Here is a 24118-nt window from a genome sequence, read left to right on the forward strand (position 1 = left end):
ATCTCGGTTCCTTCCACGCTTTGGCTATTGTGGACAATGCTGCTATGAACATTGGGGTGCATATGGCCCTTCTCTTCACTACGTCTGTATCTTTGGGGTAAGCACCCAGTAGTGCAATTGCTGGGTCATAGGATATCTCAATTTTTAACTTTTTAAGGGACCTCCACACTGTTTTCCAAAGTGGCTGTGCCAACTTGCATTCCCACCAACAGTGTAAGAGGGTTCCCCTTTCTCCACATCCTCTCCAACGTTTGTTGTTTCTTGCCTTGTCAATTTTTGCCATTCTAAACTGGCATAAGGTGTTATCTCAAAGTGGTTTTGATTTGAATTTCCCTGATGGCTAATGATTTTGAACCTGCTTGCATTCTTTCTAGCTCTTCGTTATCCTCACTCTGTTCTTCCTGCATTGTGACTTTCAGTATATTGGAATATCTCCGGTATATTCTCTCTTAATTCTTTTTCATCTTTTTCTCTCACTTCTTATCTCCATCTTCCCCTGCCCAGACTGAACTGTGGGCCAGTTTTACCAATATCCTCATTCCCTCTTGTTTCCATCCTTCTACTGTGTCACCGTGTGAAATTCTCATCTTCGAATAAGTGCTGCCATCTTCAGCTTTTCTTCACCAGTAAGGCTGAGAAAATTTTCCAGGGAAAAATGGCAGGGCCCAGCTGAACACTACCCTACAAATTCTTCGTTTTCAACACTTACTTATCTTGGTCAGTCCCTCTCTTTCTGCACTGTTCCTGCAACTATGAAAAACCCACACAATAATCTACACACACCTATTTATTTCCTGCCAAACTGTTTTAGCAATTAGCTTGCCTCCAACTTTATAGAAAAACTTAATTGTAGAATGTGTTCCTCTCTACCCATCTGTAAATGTAAATGCAACTACATCTATCCTGCCCTTCTCCTTCCATTATCAACAGAGAAGGCGTTTCTCTTGTTTGAGGCCAAGCTTTCCACCCATGATCTTGTTCCCAGTTCCTGCCTTGTCCTCTGAGTAATTAATGATTCCATTAATTACTTTGTCTTTTCTGTATGTGGAAATCTTTCTAATTCCAATCCCCCTAATATTAGTTTTGTGACCTTAGGAAAATTTCTTAACCTTACTGTGTCTCAGTTACCTTTTCTGCAAGATTATAGTAATAATGGCACTTCTTTCTCAGGGTTTTTGTGAAAATAAAATGAGATGGTGTATCTAAAGTGCTTCATATGATGCCTGGTATATAATTGCTAATTAAATGTTAGATATTATATTTCTATTACTGTGTAACAAATTACCACAAACTTGTGGCTTTAAAAAATAAAAATTTACTATCGTACAGATGCGGGTTAGCTGAATCCTTTACTCTAGGTCTAGGCAAGCTGAAATTAAGGCACTGGTTCATGCTGTGATCTCACCTGAGGCTTCAGCGTCTCTTTTCATGCTTACTCAGGTCATTGGCCAAATGTAGTCCTTGCTCTTATAGCACAAAGATCCCTGTTTTCTCATTGTCTGTTGGCTGGGGATTGTTCTTAAAAACTGGAGGCCATTCTCAGGTTCTTGCCTTGTGATCTTCTCATAATGGTAGTTCAGTACTACTACTTAGAGGTCCCTGGGGAGCATCTCTCTGAAGCTTGGCCTTCTTTTGAAAGGCTCACCTGACTAGGTCATGGCCATCCAGGATAATCTCTCTCTGATTTACTCAGTGAACCAGTCAGTAACCAAGTCAGGAGAGTGATATTTGATAGTCCCATCATGCAGACTCAAAGAGAAAGGATTACGCAGATGTGTACCTTGGGGGCCATCTTAGAATTCTGCCTACCACATATATTATTAGTATTACTACTATTTATCCCTAGCCTGTAACATGCTCCAGCTAAGCATGGTCCAACAGAAATGTAATATGAGCCATATGTGTGATTTTATATTTTCAAACAAGCATGTTACAAAAAAACAAAAAGAAGCCTGCGAAATTAATTTTAATAAAATATTTTATTTAACCCACTATTTCCAAGTTATCAGTTTAACTTGTATTCCATATAAAAATTATTGGGATTTTTTTCATATCGACTCTTCAAAATCAGGTGTGAATTTTAATTTACATCACATCTCAATTTGAGCTAGCCACATTTCAAATGTTCAATAGCCACATGATGAGTGGCTACCATATTGATTACCACAGTTCTCATTAATGTTAAAAACAAACACACATGAAAACTCTTTTCTTGAATTTGAGTTACCTCATTACAGTATCAGAATTCTTCTTCTTCTTTCATAGAAATTTTCAAAAGAAATAATGACACTCATTATTTCCACTTGCTCATCTTCCTTTCTCCCCTCAGTGTGGCTATGCGATTACACCTATCATTCTGTTGAAACCTTTTGCACTATGGTCTCCAATTGAATCCACATTGTCAAACTGAATGAACACTTTTCCAGTCCTCATCTTACAAAATTGTTCTGGTAGTTTTAACACCATTGATTATTCTGTCTTTCTTCAGACTCTCATCTTTTGCTTTCTGGGATCTGGCCCATATTTATTTGAACCTCTTGGATGCCATTTCTTGTAGGCTTCATTCCAGTGCCCTTCTTTCTTCCTAGCCACTGTAAATGCTGTTCCCACATGTCATCCTTTGTTTTTTCAAATGCTCTCTGTTTCCATTGTCATCCTCCCTCATAGTTTTAACTATCACCCCTACACAGCTAAGTCAGATGAATATATTTCCCATCCAGACTGTTTACACTTTATACAAAATGTTCGAAGCATATCTCCACTTGGATATCCCACTGCCATGTAAAACTCAGTATATATAAGTAGATGATACATCTCTCTTCAAACATGACCTCTTTTCTGCATACCGTTCTTCAGGTGATGGCACCATCACTTACCAGTTCACCCAAACTGGAACCCTTATAGACTCCTTTCTCTTCCTTGCTGTTCATAACTAATCAATTACCAAATTTTGTTCATTTTCCCTCTGTCTTAGGTTTGATTCTCTTCACTCCTATTATTACTCCATAGTTTACACGCAACATCACCGACCAGATCATTGGTTTATCCACTCAGTGTGTTCTGTTTTGCTCCATTTCATTCCTGTCCTGGGACAGAGAAAAAACAGATGCAGTCCCTGCCCTTACTGAGCTAGTGGCTGGCTGGATTGCAATAAGCTTATGTAGGGGAGTCTCATAGCCAAAATTTCTGTGGCTTAATGAAATATCAGTATTTTCCTACTCAGAAAGTAGCCCGATGATGTGTGGTAGGGATGCAGACTACTTCCATCCTGTTATTCTACCATCTTCAGCACATGACCTCCAAGGGTCCTGCTGAAGGGGAAGGTTTCTAATGCCTAGAGGTAAAAGCATAGTGCATTACACCTGACCACATTGCACAACTAGCTGTAAATAAGGCTGGGAAATGTGGTCTAGCTTGTGTGCCTGGGAGGAATATGGAAATGGCTTGAGGAATGAATAACCAGTCTTGCCCACGCTCTTGTTTCTCAGTTGCTCCAATAACTCACTGTAATCATTATGATGAATCTAAAGTGAAAACCTGACACCCACTTCTTGCAGATATTCAGTGTCTCCTTAGAACCTCAAGGAAGGTGCTACCTGATCTGACCCTTAATCCTGTCTCCAGTGTCATCTCTCATGACTAGCCATTTATGCACCAGCAACAAGGGAGTTTTTCACATATTTGCTTATGCTGTTCCTGTACCCTGAAGTGTCACTGTCACTTCTCTCCAGGGCTTCCATTTCCACCAAGTTACTCCTATTCCTCCCTTTAGCCTCAGCTCACTTCTTCCAAAATGATTTCCTATTGCTGTCCTTCTCTGGACTGGATTTTGTGCCCCCTTTTTGTGCTTCTGGACTTTTCTTTGAACACACTTCCTTGCTGTTATCTGCTTTTCACTCATCTCCTTCCTGGTGCCAGGGCCACTCTGCACCTGGCCTTCCCCAGCACATAGCACATAACTCAGCTATGATTTGCTGAGTGAGTGCCACTGTGATTCCATTTCTTCCTGGTCCCTCTTCTCTGAGACACCTGCCTTACTCTTTCTTCACTGTAGAGCTACTTCCTACTTCTCTCTACATGTGGACTTTGATATCAGATGACATGGGTTTGGTATTTGTAGATTTGATTTGTTTGCTGAGATCTTTGGCTTTGACTGTGGCTTATCTGTTGAAGGAGTTATGCTTAAAAATTAAGTGAGTAGGTAAATAACAAGCAAACTAAAAGCAACAGAGCAGCAGTTCCATATTGTATGACATTGGTCAACAGAATCTTTTCCTTAGCAGAGTTCTGTTTCTGGGTAGCAGGACTTCCAGCATTTTCTGAGCCTAAGGCTTTTGCTGCTTTTGGCAGTTTTCTCTGAAATGAGGCAGCGATAGGATGAGTATCTTTGGGCCATCCAGACATCGGTCTACAGATTGCAGTTCATGAGAAACACTGGCTGGAACTTTTCCAAGGAAAAGAGCCCAGCTGTTGAGAGGACAGAAGACAGATATTTATGCTTCGTGACTGATAATAGCAATCTGGACTCAGCCAAGAAAAAAATAACAAATGACTTTTTTAGTTCGTCAATCATGAACATACCAAGAAAGTCTTGTCTGACAAACAGCCTGAGGAGTTGGAGGATGACAGCCTGTGAATGAGAATGGAAGGAGATAATGCGGAACTGTTTGTCCATTCATTGCCACATAGATTTATCTAGTCTTCGTTCATTATAAGATGGTTAACATGTGCACACAGACCTCAAGTTCACCTTTTAGTAGGATGGATAAGTGTGAAAAACAGAATTTCAAAGCCTTGTATGAGATAACTTAGGAGGGACTATGGGAGTGTAGAAGAACCTCCAACAAAGGGGTTTAGGGCCAGCCTGATGGAAGCTATATCTGAATGGAGTCTAGAATGATGAAAAGGTAAAGCTGAGATACAAGGAGACTGAAGATGTGTCATGGGGAAAGGGAGGTACCTGCCAGAGAGAGAAGCATGTGTGTAAGAGGAAAATTTTATACCTTTGATGTATAAAGGATGAAGTGAGTAAGAAAGGCTATGAAGAAGGAAGTCTAAGTAGCAGGGGAGCAAGGGATGGGGACTCCTGTGCTACAGGGATCTTGTAAGCTGGTCATCATCCCGTGTTTTTGAATAATTACTCTGACACAATGATTATAGTCTATGCCTCAAGGCAATGATGAGGTGAAGAGCCTGAAAAAGCCATGGGATAGAAAAGAGAGAACGGACTTAAGAAAACGTGTATTATTATATGACGAAGAATCCTTGGTTCATTTGAGGGAATGGTGCACATAAAGAGAAAAGGATATGTTTGTTTTACTTTTGTTCATAATCAAGGTGACCGGGTGCTCTCTACCTCAAATAAGAATTAAAAGGGTTTGGGGGTGAAGGAGGAGTATTCTTTCACACTCCAGTTTCGGATACCGTTGGCACGTCCAAGTGGTGTGGGTAGCTAGCTCTTCTCTGGCCCCAGCAGTGAAGTACGTACATATAAAAGTCGCCTATTTGGAAAAACTGGATTAGGGATATAGATGTGGGAATCTTTAGTACCCAGGCAAAGACAACACACACACCCCGTCAGCATTTGAGATACAGGTAGACAAGTGATCTAGCTGAGGAGACTGAAAAGGTTGGGAGGAAAACCAAGATAGAATTTTCATGAGAATTGAAGAGGGAAAATATTTCAGAAAACTGAGGTGTTTATAAGTTTATAAGAAAAAGATGGAAACATATGCCACTGTGTGTACAGCTGTCTCCAAGCTCCACTTCCATTGTTTATTGCTGTGGGATTCATAATAGTGAAAAGTTGGAAATTAAATATCTTTATTAGAGAAATAGACAAAGAAATCATGGTACATTCACACAATGGTACACTGTATAGCTATTAAAAATAACATAGAAAATAGTAATATGAAAATAGAGTTAAGATATGCTTTAGGTAAAAAGCAGATAACAAAACTGTGTATTTCATTTTGTCTTGTATATGTGCCTATATAAACCTACAGTATTTATATGCATGCCTATACATGTGCACAAAATTATTTGAAAGAATTCACAAACCAGCTGTTACGATTATTTGTCTGTCAGTGGAAGCTTGTTTTCCTTTTTCCCCTTATTATGTTTTCTATTTTTTTGGTGATAAACAGGTATTGGCTTGATAAAGTGAAATAAAATAGGTATCTTTTTGTAGTAGAAAAGGTTCTATTTGATTACATGATCAGGATGCGTATAGAGAACGGTTTGAAGAGATAGTGGAAGCAGAGTCTAGTAGATAGGGGATGGAAGAGAGAATGGACAGTAAGGAAGAGAGACGAGGAGTATAGACACTTTGAAAAGTTTTGAGGAGAAAAGGAAAGGTGTGAAAGAGAACATAATTAGTGAAGGAAAGTAAAGGATGTTGGGATTTTGAGTCATTTTGGTTTGGTTTTTCTTTAGTTTTGCGTGTGTGCTCTGTGTGTGTGTGAGAGAGAGAGAAAGAGAGAAAGAGGAGAGGAGAGGAGATTACAGGGAATATGAATGTGTCTGTGTAAATGTGTAATGGGTTTTAGGGTGATCAGAGGAAACCAAAAACAAAGAACTTGCAGATTCAGGACAGAGAAGGAAGATAATAGATGGAGCAAATACCAGAGAAGGTAGATGGGGATGGAGTCAAGACCAGGTGTGGAGATTGGTCTTCCTAGGAGAAAGAACATATCATCCTCTGAGGTTAGAGAGAACAGTGTAAATGGCTTGTTTCAGGGGGGAGATGGGTCATAACATCCAGAGAGTTTAAATCTGATAATCCTTTAATAGTGATTAAGTCTTTTACAGTGAGGAGATGGATAAGGGCCTGATAAAAACCTTAAGGTTTGGAAGTGTCCTTCAAAGACTGAAAGCGTCAATTAATCAAGGATAAAAATTAGCATGTGTTTCTAGAACAAAGACCCAGCAAACTCTGCCCAGGGGACCAAATCTAGCCTGTGGTCTGTCTTTATGGCCCATGAGCAAATAAGCATGTTTCTTACATTGTTAAAGGTTGTTTAAAAAAAGAAGAAGAAATATATGGCTATGACACAGACCATATGTGACTTGAAAATCCTGAAGTATTTACTATTTAACTCCTTACAGAAAATTTTTCCAACCTTGTTCTTTGATAATCAGATTGAAGATAGAATCCCTCACTTTGTAGCAGGAATTCCCTTTGCTCTAAAAGCAGTCAGCAACCTATCTAAAGAGTGTTTAATTGGCAAATGGTCAGAGATAGGTCTGAGGTATCAGCAGCTTTCAATTTGTTGATACGTGTGATGGTTACATAGGTATTTGCTTTAACACTATGCATTACTCAGTAGTGTGCTGGGACACTGACTCAAAAAATAATCCCTAATTTGTAGCATTTGCCAATTTCCATGGTATAAATACTCCCAACATGGCTAATTTCAGACTACCAATTAGTACTGAATGAAAAGTTGGGAAGAAATGTGCAGAATTGGTTCTCACAAGCCAGTTTGGGCCAGTTTGGGATTTTTTCCATAGGGAAACAAATTTTGGAGAAACAGCTCACTCCATTTCATACCATAGAATTTTCTGACCTACTCTTGTAAATTAATTACACTGACTAAGCTGTAAAGACTTTTGAAAAGTTTCTACTTCCATTTCTTGTGGCTACAACCTAATTTGAACTCTAAGGCTAAGCTAATACCTGGGAAGATTCACATCTTGGTGAAGCAGATAGCTGTTGCTTCCTTGATAGAGCACAGCTCAAATTTGGGAATGTGAGAACTGTGTTTTGGCATAAATTTCTGATACCACTGAAACTTGTTTGGAGATTGGAATAAATTGAAATGCCCATAAGCTGAAGGACACAAGCCTATCCATCCAGATAGGCTCGCACTACAGCAGAATCAGGAAGCCACCTCTGACATGCCTGTGGGAGCCCTGACCTCTTGATCTAGAAGAGAAGCTTAGTTTCTGAAGGAACTAATTTTCCCCAGTTTCTATAAGTTGGACACCCACTGCTACCCTAAGCCAAGCCTCTTTGGCTACCCTGATAAAACAGTGTTTTCTGTAAGGCTTCGGTTTGACTTTTAGGAAGACCATGTGTGCCAGTATGCATCAAGAGTCCCAATTAAACGCTGGGTCTTCTTTCTTTACAACATATTGTAGTAACCCACTATATTTCTTCTTGCATATTTTCCAGGGTATTTTAGTCTCTGTTCCCCACTTCTTCTTAGCTTCTATAAACTTAAAAAATATAACTTAAGGTATGATGGCTTTTAAGAGTTAATGAAATGGTCAAAAATTGTGAATCTCCTCTCAGGGAATAGCTGTGAATGCTCTGCTAGGCGCTAGGAGAAAAATCCTGGCTCCTCAGTATGAATTGTTCTCACGATGGCTTCTCGTTTCTGTAAAGGAGCATTTCTTTAACATTCTTTCAGCTGCTTTTAATCAGTTTACGCTTTGATTAAAAATGAAATAACAAAAAGTGAAAAATTTCCTAGGCAATTTGATAGAAATAATAAGGAGCTGATAGAATTATATATATATGATAGAGTGGAGATTTGTTTAGATACTTTCTTAGGCAAAGTCATCAAAATATGTAAATGTTAGGAAAATATAATAATAGGTATTTGAACAAAATATGAAAGACCAAACACCTGGAACAATTAGAGGCATAATTCCTTTCCCAAACCAAGTTTCCTGTTGCTAGTTTGAGGTTTATTCTGGGACCTGTCACTTCATCGTACTTTAATATCTCTTCATAGCAACCTTCTCTTTATCTCCAGTCTCCACTGGCAAATATTTCTTTGTCTTGCAAAAAAGGTCCTGATGTGTGCTAAAATCAAGAGTAATGGACAGTAAACAGAGGCCGCAAGGAGCTAGCTCATAAGTGATAGGCAAGTACTCTGTGCCATGTATTCTCACTATTCAAAGGCCTTTTGACTTGCTAGTTCTTGGCTACATTCTAGATAGGTGAAGTATTACTATTATCTTTATGAATAATGGATTTCAAGAATATGAGGGGTAAAAAATTTAAGGATCAACTGAACGCTTTCTAACATTTGAATGAGAAAACTCATTGCAGGGCCAATGGCATTAATGAAGAAAGTTGAAAAAATCAGGAGGGTTTAAGAAATCCCAGTCAATTGAATCATGGATTATTTAATTCTAAATATCTAAGTTTTATGACTTTGGATGAGAAAGAGAGTTTTGTCGTGTGTATCTTTTTTCTCCTTTAAAATAGATGAAGTCTTTTAAATATTTATTTTTAAACCATATGTTCAATTTTAATCTTGAACTCATTGGAAAGGAACACTTCTTTAGTACTATAGTCAATGTAAATACAAGCATTTAAAATGCATATTTGGCTTCTATAAACCAGAATAATGTATTTTAAATCATCTATAGACTGTGACATAAAACACTTGATACTCTGAAATTACTATATTAACTTGAAATCAAAGTCATTCTAAGTGACATTCATATTTGTATATATTTTTTAAACCCAAACATTCACAAATGTATGACTTATATTAGGCCTTGAGAAATGTTTATAATTGCCTGGAGCTTGGGGACCCCTCATTCATCTGCATGCGCTCCCCTACTGCAGTACCTCTGTATCTCAGAGTTCACCACACACCCCAGCTGCAGTGCAGCTCGTTCCTGAAGTCTTCTCTCCTTGAGTTGTTTGAAGGAGCTGTCTTTATAACACAGCAAGTCCTTGAATCATTGTTTGGTTAGGTCTCCCAAAATCCCAACAGTGGTAGCTAGACTCTCTGTTAGCATAGTGACACATAATAATTCTTAGTTACAATAACTTTTACCAAAAAAGAATTTATAGAGTATTGCATTGAAGAATGTGTCTCAAATACACTTGTGTTTTAGTTTTATCTACAAGGGGAAATGCCGTGCCACTTACTGAGATGAAGTAGGGCATCTTTTTCTGCTTTGCCTATAATTGACTTACTAGGTCAGTGGAGAGCGAAATAATATATAACAACCCACAAAGTACAGACATTCTGACTGATCAGGTGAGGGGATTTTTACTCAGACTTATTTTCTTGCTACTGTTTTCAGGTTCTTTTTTCCAACCCAGCTCATTCTTTCTTGGACTTTATTTATAGCCTGTTGAACATTGGCTTCAATCTGTTTTTATTTTCTCTGGGTTTCCTTTGACTTCAAACCTTAGAACTTTCCTTTCTCTTGGCCCATCCTACACTGGGGTTTGACACCAGCTTCCCTTTACCCCATGCCTCAAACCTGAGGGCTGGCTGCGCCTGCTCCTGTGCCTGGCCAGTATGTTCAGCCTTAGGCACACCACTGTTCAAAAAAAGAAGTGAGGGGAGATAGGAGGATGATATCTTTAACCTCATATGTCGAGATTGAAATGCCCACAAGGACTCAGCAACCAGCTCAGGAAGAAGGTCTATGCTGGTGGTAAAGATTCACTGGTCATCACCATATAGAGAAATAAAAATATCACTGGTATGAGTTAGATTACCATGGGAAGTGTATTAGTGAAAAGAAAAGACAGCTCAGCAAAGAACCCTAAGCATTTCAGGGAAGGACTCCCTACCCCCAAAGAAGAGGATTCCTGTGAAGAAGACAGGGAATGAAGAGAGAGGGCAGCATTTCAAGGAGGAGAATGAGGTTAAAATAATCTATTATCACAGATAAATAAATTAAGGACTAAAACTTTTTGCTGACTTACACCAATTTTGGAGGAATAGTAAAGACAGAAATTAGACTGATATACAATGAGAAATGTGTGAATGGTTTGAAGGCAAACCTGTGAGGAGGAATTATTTATCCATTGGCTCAAGAAGCTGTCAACCTAAGGGAATGTGGGGCAAATTCCTTAAGCTCTATTGTCTGTGTTTTCATCTGTAGAGTAAGGGAATTAAAATAAATGATCTCCAACCACTATTCTGCTGTAATATTTTATCACTCTAGGAGTCTAAATCAATTCTTCAGAAGGAACAAAATTGTAACATGCTAAGCTGTACTTGATTGTCATTATAACATAAAGACAACATCTCTACACTTGTCTTTGCATGTTTGCTCTGCATTTAACAATCTGCAAGCAGTATGGTACTTGTTTTGTTTTTGTTGCACTTTTGTGCTGTTTCAGCAGTTCATGCTGTTACAGTTGACTTAAATTCCTAATTTGTTTTGTTTGTAGAAAGGATATACCACATTATTTTGAAGCACTAATAAAAGCCAAAAATAGAATGGAAAATGTACTAATTTTACAAATAGGACTTTTGTTTTTGTTTCTAACATTGGATTGTTAAAGACTGCTCCTAAAACTTCTTTATACATCTCTTTTGAATCCCAGGTATTGCAATTTCAGATGAACTCGATAAGGTAAGTTGAAAAGAAAATAATAGAATTTACATTTTAATTCACTGTCTAAATGAAAGACTTTCTGAAACATAAAGTGTTCAAATATAATTTATTTGGTGTTAACTTTTCAAAACTTTCAGTAACATGCTTTGATTGTTTTATGAAAGTTATTGCATGAAGTAAATATATCACCTGCTCTTTGGAGTCAGGAGTTTTAGAATTCGGTTAGAGAAAACGGAATCACTGAATCACTGCACTAAAAAAAGAAACTAATAATATTGTATTATGTAAAGTATTTCTTCTGTGTGATGGTGAAGATGAGGAAAGGAAGACACTTGTGCTTTTCTCTAGCTATCCTTTGGAAACCTTACTCAGTAAGTTTTTGCATTGTTTTGTTTTTAAATTCCAACATGTGAATAGAATATGATGGTGCCTTCACTGGGATGATAGTTGGGAAGGTGGTGAGAAGTGACATAATTAGGAATATATTTTAACGGTAGTGTCAGTAGAACTTGTTAAGTGTATCTGATGTGGGGAGTTGTAGAAGAAATCAGTCAGCGATGATTCCTAGGTTTGGGAGATGAACAACGAGGTGAACTGTAGTGCCATTTACCAAAATTGGAAAAACTGGGGGAAAGCAGATTAGGCAGATTGCAGTAGCATTAAGGGTTCTCTTTTGGCTTATTTTGAGTTGTCTATTAAGCATATTTATATGCACTATTACTCATGAGAGACTTGATTTAGTTATACATTTAGGAGTCATTGGGATAGAAATTCTCATTTTTGTTTTGTTTTATCTCAGGACCCCTCTACACTCTTATGACAGAGGGCCTCAAGAGGCTTTGGTTTGTGTAGATTATATTGATCGATATTTACCATGTAAGAAATTAAGACTGCTAAAAAATTTACACATTGTTTACTTTAAAAATAGCAGTGATAAAACCATCATATTAACAAAGATAACATTGTTTATGAAAAATACTTTATTTGCCAAAACAAGGTATTTTTGAGAACATTACATTATTTACATTTTTGAAAGTCTCTTTAGTGCCTGGCTTAATTGGAAACTTCTGAATTTTCATAACTACTTCTGCACTCAGTGTGTTACGATATGTTGTTTCAGCTGAAAAAAATCTGACCTCAGATATATAGTTGTAAAAGGGCAAAACACCGAGAAATAGCCATTAATATTTGGTGAATGTTGACCCAAATATCTCTCTAAACAGAAGACATATTACATACAGCTGGCTTGGTGGCTAGATACATAGATAGAAAGAGAATGATAGAAAGTATTATACAAAAAAATGGGATTCTGTAAATATATTTTAAAATAATAAACTATAATGTAATAATTGTATTATTTTTACAAAAACAATGAAGTTAGTACTCTTCTATTCCAAATAGGATTATACCTTTGAACTTTGTACCATAAAAACACATTTCTGTTTAGCTTAATAATAAGTAAAATTTATCAATATACTTTTAAGTATTAAATAAGTTAATAAACCATCATAATATTTAAAAATTAATTTGTATCTATACTAACTCTGTGCAAACTGGATCTTGACTACAAACAATAGCAAGTAGAAAAAGTGGTAGATGTGGTCTCTTGGCTTTGTCCTGATTTTCTAGTTGTCATCTTCCTCTGTATGTCCATCATTGTCCAGCTGGCCTCCTTCTTATACCATGACATTCCTTACAACTTGCAGAAATTTCTTAATTCCTGCTCCTGCATTTATATTCTGTTTTCACTTTAAGTACAAAGACCTCATCATCTCTATTTCTAGGTTCATTTGCTCCTTCCAATATATTCTGCAAAGCCCTGGCTGCCTGAGCCATAAATGAGCTTGTGTGATTTTGCTTGGCCCTGTCCTTCCTTTCTTCTGGATTCTGATTAGTAGTTGGCACCTTTTTGGTGAGCTAAAGAATATACTAATCATTCTTTCAACTGAAAATAGGTTTCACCTTCACCCTTAGAGGATGCCATGATACTTGATTAGGAAGTATCATCCTCAGGACACATCCGTACCGCAAAACCCTCTCTCTTCCAAGTACTATCTGAGAGGAGTTTCTATTTAACTAAATTGCATACACTGCTAATTTTCATTTACTTACCTGATATTCTTATTTTTGAAAACTTCATGGACGTCACTGAAATTTATTGTACATTTAATATTTTTAATTTTTGTTGGGAAGATGTCAATAACTGTTATGAATAAACTTTTATTTAAAAATTACTTATGTCAGTGTAAAGAAATTGTTCCCATTCTCATACCTAATTTTTTGAGAGTTCCAGATAATAAAAGGCAAACACAGGCTGCCAGAGCCGTAGTCACTATTCTTTGCCTGCCTGGAAAGCTGCTTTGGTTGAGGAGAGAGTTGGCCCCATGGCGCTCTCTGCTGACCATGAAGCTCACAGTCCTGCATTTTTCTCAGTAAGAAAATGTGCATCTCAGGCAGATACTAAAAATAAAACCAAACAAAATGATTTACAGCTTGTGTTGACCTGACACCTATGTCTTTAATGTAATAATAAAATCAATTAAGTTAATCCTTTTAATCTTCCATTAAAAATTTGGGGGGTTTGCTAAAGATCTGTTTTTCTTAAACTTTATAAAGTACCGATCATTTACTGTCCTATTCTAGTTATATTCAATTGTCATTTCTTTGAAATGATTTTTTTTTTCCTGTGGGTTTTAAAGTTTGTGAATTCTGATAAAGGTAGTAAGAATGATTAATTTTACTTAAAATGGAAACAATAAAATAAAGCAGAGGCTAATGTTAGTTTTAAGGCTTTTATTTTTAGTTGTAGGAATTCTACCAATTTCTTAATCATTAGTCTTGTCCTTCCTCTATCCTTAGCCATTGTATTGGTTTCCTATTGCTGCTATAACAAATAATGCATATTTATTATCTTATGTTTCTATAGTGTAGAAGTTCAACATGAGTCTCCCTGGGCTTAATTCAAGATATCGTAAGGTTGCATTCTTTCCTGAAGTTCTAGGGGAAATCTATTTCCTTGCCTTTTCTAGCTCTTAGAGGCTGCTCTATTTCTTGGTGCATGGCCCTTTTCCTACATCTTCAAAACCAGAAATATCTCATCTCTTGCTAACTGTAGCCAGGAAAAGCTTTCTGCTTTTGTGGGATCATGTGATTAGATTGGGGCCACCTGGCTAATCTGGATAATCAAATCTTAACATTTTTAACCTTAATCATGCTAAGTCCCTTTTGCCATTTAATGTAACATATTCCCAGGTTTGGGGGTTAGGATGTGGACATTCTGGGGAAGCTATCATTTTGCCTCACAGCCACTATTCAGGTTCAGATAGTATTACCTTTCATATCTGTATCTAATTCTTCAGGCTGCTACCATTCCAGCTCATCCTTCAAAATGCCATATAGTAGACATGGTTGGTGCCTGCTCAGTTTCCATCGCTGGGGCAGTGTGACCAATACTTTAAGTGCTGTGAGGTTTGGGTGCTTATGGGCTCACTCTTTTCCTGAGGATTCATTCAATCCATTGGGAGCCATCCTGCCCAGAGATGCCTGGGTTGGCGTTCAGCCAGTGACTGACTTGAAATAAGACCCTGACTTGTCATTTACATTCCAGAGCTCCTTATGAGATCAGGCTGTGAGTAGACTTTACCCGAACCCCAGTATTTGCCTAGTTTCTTCCCCTATCTTCTGCTTCCTTTATTCTCTTACAGGTTCACTTGAGAGACCCTATGAATATATCACATTTTTAGCCTCTGGTTCTAGGAAAACTTAGATAATCTTGCTAAAAATTTTCTATGACTCTCTGCTACTTCATATTAAATCCAAATTTCTAACACCAGAATAAACAGTCTCCATTTTGTCACTAAAATCTGTATTTTATGCTTTACTTACCTCTTTTCCTCTATTCAGAGTCTGTTTTCTGCTCAACAAGGAATAGTATAAGGCAGCTACACTACAGTACTTCTAAGTCGTATTTTTTATTTATATCCACATTTTTGCTCATTGTGATCCCCTCCCCTCTCTCTAACTTTTCCATTTTTCAAGCTCCAGCCTTCCCTGATCACTCTTGCAGAAAGTGATCTCACCTCCTCTGAGTTCTTAGAGGATATAGCAACCACATCACAAATGACACTTCTTGTCTCATATTATGGAAATTTTTGTTCACTGCTTGAAGAAATTGCTTGATATTTTGGAAAAATCCACAGAGTAAACCTTGGATTGAACCTTGGCTCCTGCTATTTACTAATTATGTGGAAAGTTATTTGTAGATGCTGGGCTTTAGTCTCCTTCTCTGTGAAATGTATGGTTTTAGTAACTATTGAAAATAACATCAATTACTCTCCCACTCAAAAATAATTTCAGGCAGATTGCTAAAATGTCTAAAATATAAAACATTTAAAGGGAATATTTGGGAAAATCATTTCAAAGGGAACAGAGCATAGGAAATATATGTCCCCTGCGCAATGTGCAGTCTTGAGGCTCAATATCATCAACTCTAGTTGAGCCACAATTGACCTTTTTGTCACTTGCTATCGTCACCACTCATAGGATCATAGCAAACCAGTTGTTCACAGGAAAACTATTCCTACTACTGAATCTTAAGAAAAATATCCCCCATTTATGCTCATGAAGTGGATACATATAATGTATCAATAATATACTTAAAAAAATTTTATGCTTCTGTGCACCAAAGGATATAATCAACAGAGTGCAAAAATAACTTCCAGATTATGAGGAATATTTGCAAATCATATATATATTATATATGTATATATAATATATATATATAATAAGAGGTTAATATCCAGAATATATAAAGAACTCCTTCAATTCAACAACAAAACAAATAACCTGATTTGAAAATGGGCAAAGAACTTGCATAGACATTTCTCCAAAGATGATATACAAATGGCCAGCAAATATATAATAAGATCCACATATCACTAATCATTAGAGTGATGTAAATCAAAACCACAATGAGATACCATCTCAAACCCCAGAAAATAATAAGTGTTGGTGAGGATGTAGAGAAATTGGAATCTTTGCACACTGTTGGTGGGAATGTAAAAGGGTTCAGTCACTATGGAAGACAGCATGGCAGTTCTTAAGAACATTAGAGATAAAATTACCAGAATATCCAGCAATCCTATTTCTAGGTACATATCCAAAAGAATTGAAAGCAGGATCTGGAAGATGTATTTGCACATCCATGTTCATTGTAGCCTTATTCACAATAGCCGAAAGGTGGAAGCAAGCAACCAAGTGTCTACTCATGGATGAATAGATAAACGAAATGTGATATACACATACAGTGGAATATTATTCAGCCTTAAACAGGAAGGAGATCTTGTCATATGTTACAACATGGATGGACCTTGAGGACATTATGCTAAGTGAAAAAAAAGTCACAGAAAGACATATGCTGTTTGATTCCAGTGATACGAGGTGTCTAAAATAGTCAAATTCATAGAAACAGAAAATACAATGATAGTTGCCAGGGACAAGGGGGAGTGGGACATAGGAGTTGTTCAATGGGTATAGGGCTTCAGTTTCACAAGATGAAAGAGATCCACATCAACATTGGTTTGGACAGCATCGTGAATGTACTTAACATTACTGAATTATATACTTAAAAATGGCTTAGGAGGTTCATTTGTTTTACCATAGTTTAAAACAATATATTCTTACAGTAAATAAGATCATTAGTTTCATAGGAGTTCTTTGAATAATGTCTGCTGACCTAGATAGATGTCATAATGAAAAAGCAAAGTTTAGTTGGAACAATTCCACAGGAAGTCACAAATAGTGGGGTATAGGACAGTGCTCCGTGGTGTTGTAAAAGATACATTTTAGAGAGTTACATTTTAGGGTTATAGACAGTTTGCATCTCTTTTAGACAACACATCATTTAGACAACTCATTTAACTAACTTTTGTTAACTATTGAATGACAGCTTGAGTTTCTAGTCCTTGAATCTTTAAATAGGTGTAATTATAATAAAAATGGATACAATAATAATGAACTATTTAGTGCATGCTATATTCTAGACCTTGAGCTAAGCATTTTTTATAGATTACACCATTTTATCCTAATGAAAAGATATCTTACATTTGTTGAGAACTTACTGCATGCCAGGTAGTGTTCTAAATTATTTACCTGCAATATCTTATTTAATATTTACTAATACCCTGTGAAATTAGGTGCTATTATTCCCATTTGACAAATGACAAAATTGTAATGCAGAGATGTTAATAAGCTTATCAGAAGTTACATTAATTGAAAATAGAAGTGGAACACAGACTTGGGACATTAACCTCAGGACATTAACCTCAGAGCCCATGCTCTTAACAATTATGTCATGTATATGATATAGTTACTGTTAGTTATTAGTCTAATAGGTGAAAAAATAGGAGCTCTTAGAGTTTCAGAAGTTCCCCTTTGTCCCACAGTAAATGGAAGAACTGGAACTCAAACCCAGACTGTTTATACTCCAAAGTCTATACTCGTAGTCTCTCCAGTGGATTATGCCGGTATAGTTCCTATTACAGGTGCATGGTGCAGAATAATCACTCAATTAATAATTACTATCTTTATTAGAAACTCTTTGTTCACAGTGCCTACTAAGTCTGCTCTGAGCCTTTGGGAAATCATTGTGTAATAGCCAGAACTAAATAGGTTCCTTTTCTCTGGTCCAGTTTCACTTTTTGTGGCCTTTTACTATATTTCCTACTATGAAGATATTTTCTTTGAGTTATTTTATTATATTAAGAGATCTAGTTCTAATATGATAGAAATCTAGAAAGGGAGGTAGACAGTGTAGTGTTCATGCTCACAAATAATGAGTCAACATGGAAGTTAAGTATGTATGACACCATGCAAGAGACTAATGAGGGGCATAATAATGGATTGTATTTATCAAGCATACAATATGACAGGTACTGTGCCAGGTGTCTGAAGTACACTTTCTTATTAACATTTGCAAGAGCCCTATGAGGAAGCTCTCATGTCCATTCTACACACAGGATAGTTGAAGCCCATGGAGTTTTTTAACTTGTATGAATTTACAGATATAGATAATATACTGTAGAACTCAGATTTGAGTGCGAATTTAACTCCAAAACCCATTTTCTTAAATACTATGTTATGTTGCCTCACTAAGAATAAGAAGCTCAAAGGAAGACTATTTTTTATTATTTCAGACTGGCTATCTGATGTGAGTAACATAATCTGGTACAGACATAATATGCCATGGGCTCTCTAGCCACCTGATGATTGCCCCCCGCTAAGTATGCCAATGGAAGGACTGAAAACTTAACTCCTTCAAAGATAAGATATTTTTTCACCAGATAGATTTGTTTTGCTGTTGACTTTCCATTTCTATTCATTTCTCCCCAGGCAAACAAATCTGGATTGCATTCCTTGTGTGTGTGTGTGTGTGTGTGTGTGTGTGTGTGTGTGTGTGTGTGAGAGAGAGAGAGAGAGAGAGAGAGAGAGAGAGAAAGAAAGAATATGTGTGTGCACGTGCATGTCTGTCTGGTTATTTGGCGAATGGTTTTGGGATTTAGAGCATATTTACACTGTTATGATCCTCTGTCTTGTTTCTGTGTTCCAGAATCTCTTGCCCACCCACATGTGACCACCTACCTGCATATCATGTATTTTCAGCAGTAGAGAAAAATCCATAAAACTGCTTAATATCTTGTGTTGGTCATATGTTTGATTTATAACAAGCGATAGTCCTAATATTAAGGGAGACCACCAGTGTAATTATTTTCATGTTTTATCTTAAAAGCCTATCTCTCAAAAATGAAATGTGAAAAGTGACAATCAAGGAAAAATATTTGCAGTTTACATCACAGGCAAACCTTAATAACCCTAATTATAGGACACTTCTAAAAATAGAGAATAAAAGGCCTAAATTCCACTAAAAATGAGCCGTATGAATAGATTGTTCACAGAAAAAAAAAGAAAATGTTTCTTAATCATATTAAAAGATGCTAGGCGCCTCATTCAGAATAAGAGAAATGCAGATTAAACACCACTGCTTACCTACCAGATTTTTAAAAATCCCCAAGTTAATTAAAATACTCTGTTGGTGAGGCTGTGAAGAAACAGACACTTTCAGACATTACTGGTGAGAATGCAAAATGGTACAAACATTATGCAGGGAAAATTTTCAATATTTAAAAAGCTTTATGTGCAATACTTTTTGATCAAATGATCCTAGTTCCTTGAGTCTATTCCAAAGACACACTGGCAAAAATATAAAAAGACTTATGCATGAGGTTACACCTTACCATGCTATTTTAATAGCAAAAATTTAAAACAGCTATATGACCATTAAAAGAAAAATACTGGCTACATTATAGTACCTCCACACAATAGAATATCATATAGCTGTAAAAATGAGAGAATGTCTCTATAGAGACTTCAGAGTAATTCCCAGGATATATTTTTAAGTGAAAGAGTCAAGAAGAGGAAATATGTTTATAAGTGTGCTACCATTTATCTAAGTATAATGAAAATGTAGATACCTATTTGCTTATATTAAAGCCAAAATAACAAGAGCAAAATCTGTCATGCTGTAAAACAAACACACACACACACACACACACACACACACACACACATAATTGTTTTTTAAAAGTTACCTATAGGAAGGTGTAGAGAGGAGAGGGTAGGGATAGAGGCTTGATTCCTTAAAACTTTGAACATATATGCACTTGGGACCACTTAAATATATTATATAATTTTAAAACTAAATAAAATCTTGAAACAGTAATTTTTAATAATCAAAAGCAAAGTGAAACAAATCAGCACAACTGTGTTTCAGGTTGGTGGTGTAAGCACACTGAGATGAATTACTCCAAGTCCTTATAAGCACAGTGATCTGATTATTCTCTGTTCCCTAAGGACAGAGGGAACAGCAGTACACTCTTAAGCTGTTTTTGGAAATCGTGTCATTGATGGATAGTGTTGGCATTATTATAAAGAGATTATTGTCTATGCTTTGTGTGATATAGCAAAGAAATAATTATGTTGATATCCTTAAGAACCAGAATTTTTGGCATAAGGGAAAGGAAATACAAATGTAGGACGAATATTAAGTAAAAATCCTATAATCCTGTTTTGAAGAAAAAGTATCATTAAGAACTCATATTTTTTTGATGAATCACTAAATTCTACACCCAAAATTAATTTATACTCTATGTTAATTAACTGGAATTTAATAAAAACTTGAAAAAGAAAAAAAATAATTCCTGTTTATTTATTTTTTATTTAAATTCAATTAGCCAAAGTATAGTACATCATTAGTTTTTGATATAATGTTCAATGATTCATTAGTTCAGTATAATATACTCTCCACTGGCACTAAGCACAACTAGAGAGCAGATATTGTTTTTTAAATATCATTTTTAAATATCATTTTCTATTAAAAGGAACCAGGGCTCTTTGGAGAAAAGGCTGAATCTAATAAAGTATGCACTGTGTCTGAATTATCTTTTAGTGTCAGGAAGTAAAGAGGCAATCAAAGAATGAGGGAACATTTCAAAAAGACACAGGAGACTATTTGTAGGAGCTCCTTCTAGGAACTTTTTAAAAACCTAAAACTAATGATACTAATATGTTTTAGTCCGTTGAATAAAATAATAATCCGCAAGCCCATTCTGATACACCTATGTATATACATATATACATACACAAATGGAAGTGAGGGGGAAGCTCTTTCTCACAGTAGAGTACCAACAAATAAATTTGGAAGGAATGGTGAAATTAGAAAATCACAAATTGGTAGCCATCATAGTAATTGATGCAGGGAAGGGTCAGCAAAGGATGTTGAAATTAGTAGGTGAAATTTTGATGAATTATGGATTATCTATATAGTTTCAGAGTTACTCCCCAGAAGACACTTAATAATTAACAAGAGAGAAGTAGCAGCTTTACCATGGAGAAACATGAAAGACATCACCTTAACCAAGTGGCCAAGGTTAATATCATCTGTGATGAGATAAATCAGCATCATGTGCCTTTTGATATAAAGGAATACACCACTTCTGTGTCATTCTTGCCAAAAATTCATGACTTGACTATAATCATAGGAAACATTGGAAAAAGACAAATTGAGGGACCTCCTGAAAAAATAACTGGCCCATATTTTCAAAAAACGTAAAGGTCATAAATGTCAAATACTGAGAACCGTTCTACATTAAAGAAGATTAGGTAACAACAAGAAGGCCATGGCAATTGAATGCCATATATGATCTAGGATTCTCTATTGCCATGAGCAACTTTATTCAAATAATTGAGGAAATTTAAACAAGGTTGTTATATTAGTATTGTATTTATGTTAATTACTGGTTTTGATAATTATACTGTAGCCACATAAGAAAATGTCCTTCTTTTGAGGAAATAACACCCTGAAGTGTTTAGGGTAAAGGGTCTCATATCTGCAACTTACCTTCAAATGGTTCTGGGGAAATTTTGTATATAAATATGAAAAAGAAGGATAATGATAAAAGCAAAACATTAACCAACAATGTTGACATTATTACATTAACAACACTTGGGCAATCTGGATGAAAGGTATACAGAAACTCTTTTTTTTTCTTTTCTCAACTTTTTTTGTAAACCTGAATTATGTCAAAATAGAATATTTAAAACATACCTATTTCTTATATCTGTCCACTATTACTGGTCCCAAAATAACGAGTACGTCTAAGTGTCCAGAATCTAGTCTTAAAATATATTTCCCACTAAAATGAATTGGAGTCCTTGGAATAATGGCTGATTCTGGGTTGGAAGCAAAATGAGCCTAAAATATCTTGTCATGCCAGAAAGTGAGAACATGTGAAAGACCACTTGGCTGTGTCAAAAGAGCTCAGGAGCCAACTTTAAATAGTCTCCCACTGGAAAGAGTTGGGAAAATTTGAACACGAATAAGAATAATAACTGCAGTGTAGTGAATTATATCTAACATTTAAAAATTTTTATGTTCATCCAAAAATTAATAACCTTAAAAGTATGTTAGGAGACCAAAGTTACTACTTTCAAAAACTGGTAAAAGTAAAGGAAAATAATCAAACATTTAATCTACCTTTCTTATACAAATTGTACTTCAAGGTAACCAAATATTTGAGGACGTTTCTCTTTATAGACGTTTTCCAGCAAATGAATAAGGTTTTATAAAATTAGACGATCACCATTTGGCAATCTTTAGTGAATTAATGGATCTAAACAATAATTATCAATGTTGCCAACATTATTCAAGAAACGTCAACAGGATGTTATGTGCCTCCAGACGGAACTATCGTCATCCTCCCTTACCTGTGGGGGATATATTCCAAAATCCCAGTGGAGGCCTGAAACCTTGGATAGTACCAAGCCCTATAGATACTATGTTTTTCCTATACATGCATATGTATTATGAGTTTCATTTATAAATTATGCAAAGAGATTAACAATAATTAATATAGAGAACAACTATAACAATATATTGTAATAAAAGTTATGTGACTATGGTCTATCCTTCAAAATATCTTATCGTACTGTACTACCCTTGTGTTTATGTTTAAAATGCCTACATGATGAGAGAAGTGAGGTGAATGATGGAGGCATCGTGATGTATTGTAAGGCTATTGACCTTCTGACACATCGTCAGAAGGATCAACTACTTCTGGATTGTAGTTGACTGCGGGTAACTGAAACCACAGAAAGCAAAACCGCAGATAAGGGAGTGGGGGGACTAATGTATAACCATTCTCTCTAAAGCAGTACTTGGAACAACAACAAGAAAAAATTTATCCAGAACTAACTACTAATTTACAGAAATTACAAGGGGTAGAGGGACATTTCAAGCCACATCACAGGGATGTAAGGGGAAAAATTCAGACTGTGGAAAACTCACAGGACAAACAATTTGGGTTTTTTGAACAACAACAGCAATAGCAACAGCAAAATTACAGGACAAAAAATGACATAGGAAAACCTGTAGATTAAAAGAGACATAAAAGTAAGTCACAGCACATAAAGTCTTCTGTAGAGTCTGACTTGTGCAAACAAACATAATTTCCCTGAGATAATCAAGGAAATTTGAAAACTAATGAGATATTTGTTGATATTAAAGAATATTGTTACTTTATTGTTGAAAGTGATAATGGTATTTGTTTATAAAAGCACTCTTACTTTTTAGAGATACATACTTGACCGTTTACAAATGACATGATGGAATTTGCTTTGAAATGATCTGGGCAGGGAAGGGGGGATGTGGAAGGGGCATGGATAGAGATAGGATGAAGTGAGTTTACCCATGAGTTGATTATTGTTGAAATGCGTGGGACTACAAAGGGGTTTGTTTTGCTCCCCCATCTACTTTTGTATTTGCAAGAAAATTTCCATAATGAAGAATAAAATGCTTTAGATCACAGGTAGGAGGGTGTAGAAGATAGTGGGGGAAAGGCAGAGGGATAATATTCGGTCCCTGTTAGGGCTAGCAGGTATGCTAAGGGCTTTTTGATGTGTTATTGAATTTAGTTTTTGGACTAGTCCAATGAAGTGGTTGTGTTTTTCCTATTTTACAGATAAAAAACTGAGGCTAGAATGATTTGCTGAGGGTCTCAGAATTAGTACTTAGTAGAGCTAGAATAAATACTTCCCTCTGGCTTCTGATTGTTCATCTGACTCCAAATCCATGCTTTGCCCTTACATGATATACTGTAATCCGCCACGAAAGGGGAAAAGCTAAAACAGGTTCAATGTATTATTTTAATAACTTTACTGAGATAAATACATATAACAAAAT

The 24118-nt window shown here is 36.1% G+C and overlaps 1 protein-coding gene across 1 annotated transcript in view; it reads left to right on the top strand.

Annotated features, from left to right (window-relative positions):
* Window positions 1-24118, top strand: part of LOC113253071 (uncharacterized protein C8orf34) — a 136111-nt gene that overhangs the window by 91852 nt on the left and 20141 nt on the right. Inside the window, 1 exon segment of the mRNA XM_026495928.4 lies at window positions 11315-11343. Within this exon segment, the coding sequence (XP_026351713.3) occupies window positions 11315-11343 (29 nt within the window).

The sequence above is a fragment of the Ursus arctos genome, unplaced genomic scaffold (assembly GCF_023065955.2).
Source record: "Ursus arctos isolate Adak ecotype North America unplaced genomic scaffold, UrsArc2.0 scaffold_6, whole genome shotgun sequence".
In the NCBI taxonomy this organism is placed as follows: domain Eukaryota; kingdom Metazoa; phylum Chordata; class Mammalia; order Carnivora; family Ursidae; genus Ursus; species Ursus arctos.